Below are 2,929 nucleotides of genomic sequence, written 5' to 3'. Positions count from 1 at the left end.
AGTCGAGCGCCCCCCCCCCCCCCGCACCCCACCGCCCAGCATTTTGCTCCACCTCGGGTCCAAGGCCGGCTGGTCTTCCTGCACAGATGGCCACTGCTTTGCCTCTCAGTGTTCCAAGTCAGCCCTGAGCCGACCTGCCATAAGCGTGATCTCATTCGTGCCTGCTCCATGGCTGCCACTTGCCTGTTCTCTCCAGGAAAGCAAGAAATGCGCCATACCCTTCTGAGTCCTCTGCGCCAGGAACCGGGTATTCATGGCGGTCTTGGGAGCATTCTCCACACCATGGGCTGCATCTGACCCTAGGTGGCGCCAGAGAGGCGCGCCCCTTTCTGAGTAGCTCTGGCCTTACAGCCTCCTGAGCCACCTTGATCTTCTCCTTAAACATAAAGGCCCGTCCTTGGTCGGCCATCCTGGAAAAAGGTGAGTCAATTCCATCCAGGTGTAAGTTGTATCTCCCAAAGCCTCAGGAAACAACACCACCTCCCCATCTCTGCCCACACTCGTTCCTGGAGGGCCTTATGGCGCAAGGGCAAGGCTGCAGCTGCCAGGCACCCCCTGGAGCCCCTCAGATCCTTCCCTGAGCAGATCCCTGGGGCTGCGCCCATCCCAGGTGACTGGGGAGCAGGCTGGGTCTAGAGCCCCCACAGCAGCTGAGGAACTGGAAAGGTCTCTGAGATGAGGGGGAGAGGGAGGGGGTGAACTCCGGCTAAACAATCCCAGCTACAAGAGGCCACTGCCTCCACTTGGATGCCTGACAGTGGCCATTTGTGTTGTATGTTTTCCGACCACTGACCACTGTGGGAGGCCCAGGTTCAAGTCTCCTCAAGCTGGCAAGCCTCCCAGGCTAGAGGCGGAAGGTACGGGCAGACAGGCCGGTCCCATGCGGGCTCTTCGTGGGCTGGGCCGAACCAGGTCAGCACAGGCCCTGCCCCAAGGTGGTTCCCGATGACCTTTCTCAGTTGGGCTGCCAGCTCAGGCGTGCACAGGAGGCACGTCCGATGTCGCCCCCTCCCTCCGCTGAGCCTCGCTCTGGCCAGGGTCTCATACCGGTCAGCTCACCAGGCAGCGTCCACACCATACAGCGAGGGCCATGGTGCAGCCGCTGTGCCAGCTCACCAGCGGACTGTCCACTCAGATGGTCTCAGCTCAACAGGTTCCCAGGCCTTGGCCGGCAACCTTGCCCTTCCCCAGACCCCCAGGGAGAGATTCATCCCCTAGAAAGACCAGGGACCATCTCAGTGGTGCGGACATCCTCACTAAGGTTAAGGAAGGGCACGAAAGAGGCGCCCCCTTCACTTCGCCCCCAGGAGGGGATTAGAGAGCTCCTTATAAGGGATCCTCCAAGCCACCCCTCAGGTGGCGCTGGTGGTGGAGCCAGTGTAGGCTGGGGGCTCGTGGGAGGCCAGGTTCAGGTGCCCAGTCACTTGAACCCTCCAGGGCCACACAGCCATGATCCTGGCTAGCTGGGAAGCTGGCAGTGTGCTGGGACCTCACCGTGGGTCCCTCTCCTTCTCACAAGAGAAAGAAAATAAGCTTCAAGGAAAAAAAATAAGGGGGCCTGCTATAGCCCAGTATTGAAGAACGCCAGATCCAACATGGCTGTCCAAGTTCAAATCCTGAACCTGCCGCTTGAAAACACACCAGGCCCCGGGCCAGCAGGTGTGTGGTGTCAGGGTGCTGGACACTCCTACATGGCCAACCACGGTTAGAGTCCTGGACCTGGTGGCTTGCTTTCTCACTTTCTCTCTGTCTGTCTCTCTGGTCAAGTTAAAAATGAATGAATACATTAAATTAAATCTTTTTAAAAATAAAAAGAAAGAAAAAGCATACCAGGTGTGTAGGCTAGCTCCAAAAACACACAAGGGCAGAGATGGAGGAGAGGACACCACTAGGGGTGTTCGCTCGTCTCCCCACTTTCTCTGGCACGCACATGTGCCCTCAGGCGAATTTTTCAAAATAATAAGAAAGAAAGAAAGAAACACAGACTCACCCCCAACAGGGGTAGCCCACCCCAGGGCCAGCGAAGGAAAAGAGAGGGTCCTGCTTTGTGGGTTCATGGCATCTATTTATGGAGCTCATATGTGGAGCTTTACACAGTGAATACTATCCACCTCTGGTTCCCACCCACTTCCAGATGCTTCTCTGAGGCCCACCCTGCTCAGCCGGAACACGCAGACGTCAGAGACAGGGCCCCCTCAGACAGTCCTGCAGGGGAGAGGCCTGGACCGGGGAGGCCGCCCAAGACAGGCCCAGCCTTTGCATCACCCAGTGAAGACGAAGGGGCCAGCCCCCAGACCTCGTCCAGGTGAGAGTCACCACCATCGCCCCTCATCTTGCGTGGGCGTGGCCTGGCCTGGGGAGGAGGGGGCGGGGCTCAGGCCTTGGAGCCCAGGGCCAGCGTCGCTGAGTGGCGCCGGCGGGCGTCCTTCTCGCAGTAGAGTTCGTCTCCCACCCAGAAGTGGCCGCGCATCTTCAGGTTGAGCCCGCAGTCTGCGCAGGTGTAGCAGCCGGGATGGCGGTACCGTCCCTCCTGGATCCGCACGGCCTGGTGCCTGCGGGGGAGGGACGTGAGCGTGAGCGGCCCAGCCAGGACGGCTAACACCATGCCCCAAGCCTCCCCTCCAGAACCGAACCGCACTGAATTACGCGGTTGCGGCTCCTCCTGCACAGGAAGCCGGTACACCCGTCCCTATCCCGCCTCTGTAACAGAGCTCTCTCTTACTCTGTCCCTCTCCGATCAAATTAAAATAAAGTTAAACTAATTCTTAAAAAAAGTGCACATTCTGGGGCAGGCAGGTGGCAGGGTGGTTAGAGTACTGGAGTCTTACATAGCCAACTGCAGTTCAAGTCTCCAATCTGGTTGCGTAAAAATCGTGTGTGTGTGTGTGTGTGTGTGTGTGTGTGTGTGTGTGTAGCAGGTGGTGTGGTG

General features: G+C 58.4%; 2 protein-coding genes across 2 annotated transcripts in view; both read right to left on the bottom strand.

Moving 5' to 3' along the window:
* The window catches only part of CUNH8orf58 (chromosome unknown C8orf58 homolog), an 8,108-nt gene extending 7,699 nt beyond the window's left edge, over window positions 1–409 (bottom strand). The window contains exon 1 of the mRNA XM_014590878.2: window positions 350–409. Coding sequence (XP_014446364.1) covers window positions 350–409 — 60 coding nt within the window. The remainder of the gene's footprint in view (window positions 1–349) is intronic.
* Window positions 410–2,304: 1,895 nt separating this feature from the next.
* The window catches only part of PDLIM2 (PDZ and LIM domain 2), a gene marked incomplete in the record, with an annotated part of 12,156 nt that continues 11,531 nt past the window's right edge, over window positions 2,305–2,929 (bottom strand). Inside the window, 1 exon segment of the mRNA XM_014590891.2 lies at window positions 2,305–2,552. Coding sequence (XP_014446377.1) covers window positions 2,375–2,552 — 178 coding nt within the window.

Source organism: Tupaia chinensis, unplaced genomic scaffold, assembly GCF_000334495.1.
Source record: "Tupaia chinensis unplaced genomic scaffold, TupChi_1.0 Scaffold000494_1, whole genome shotgun sequence".
NCBI classification, from domain to species: domain Eukaryota; kingdom Metazoa; phylum Chordata; class Mammalia; order Scandentia; family Tupaiidae; genus Tupaia; species Tupaia belangeri.
The sequence above is the reverse complement of the archived record's forward strand: the minus strand, read 5'-3'. Positions and strand labels throughout refer to the sequence as shown.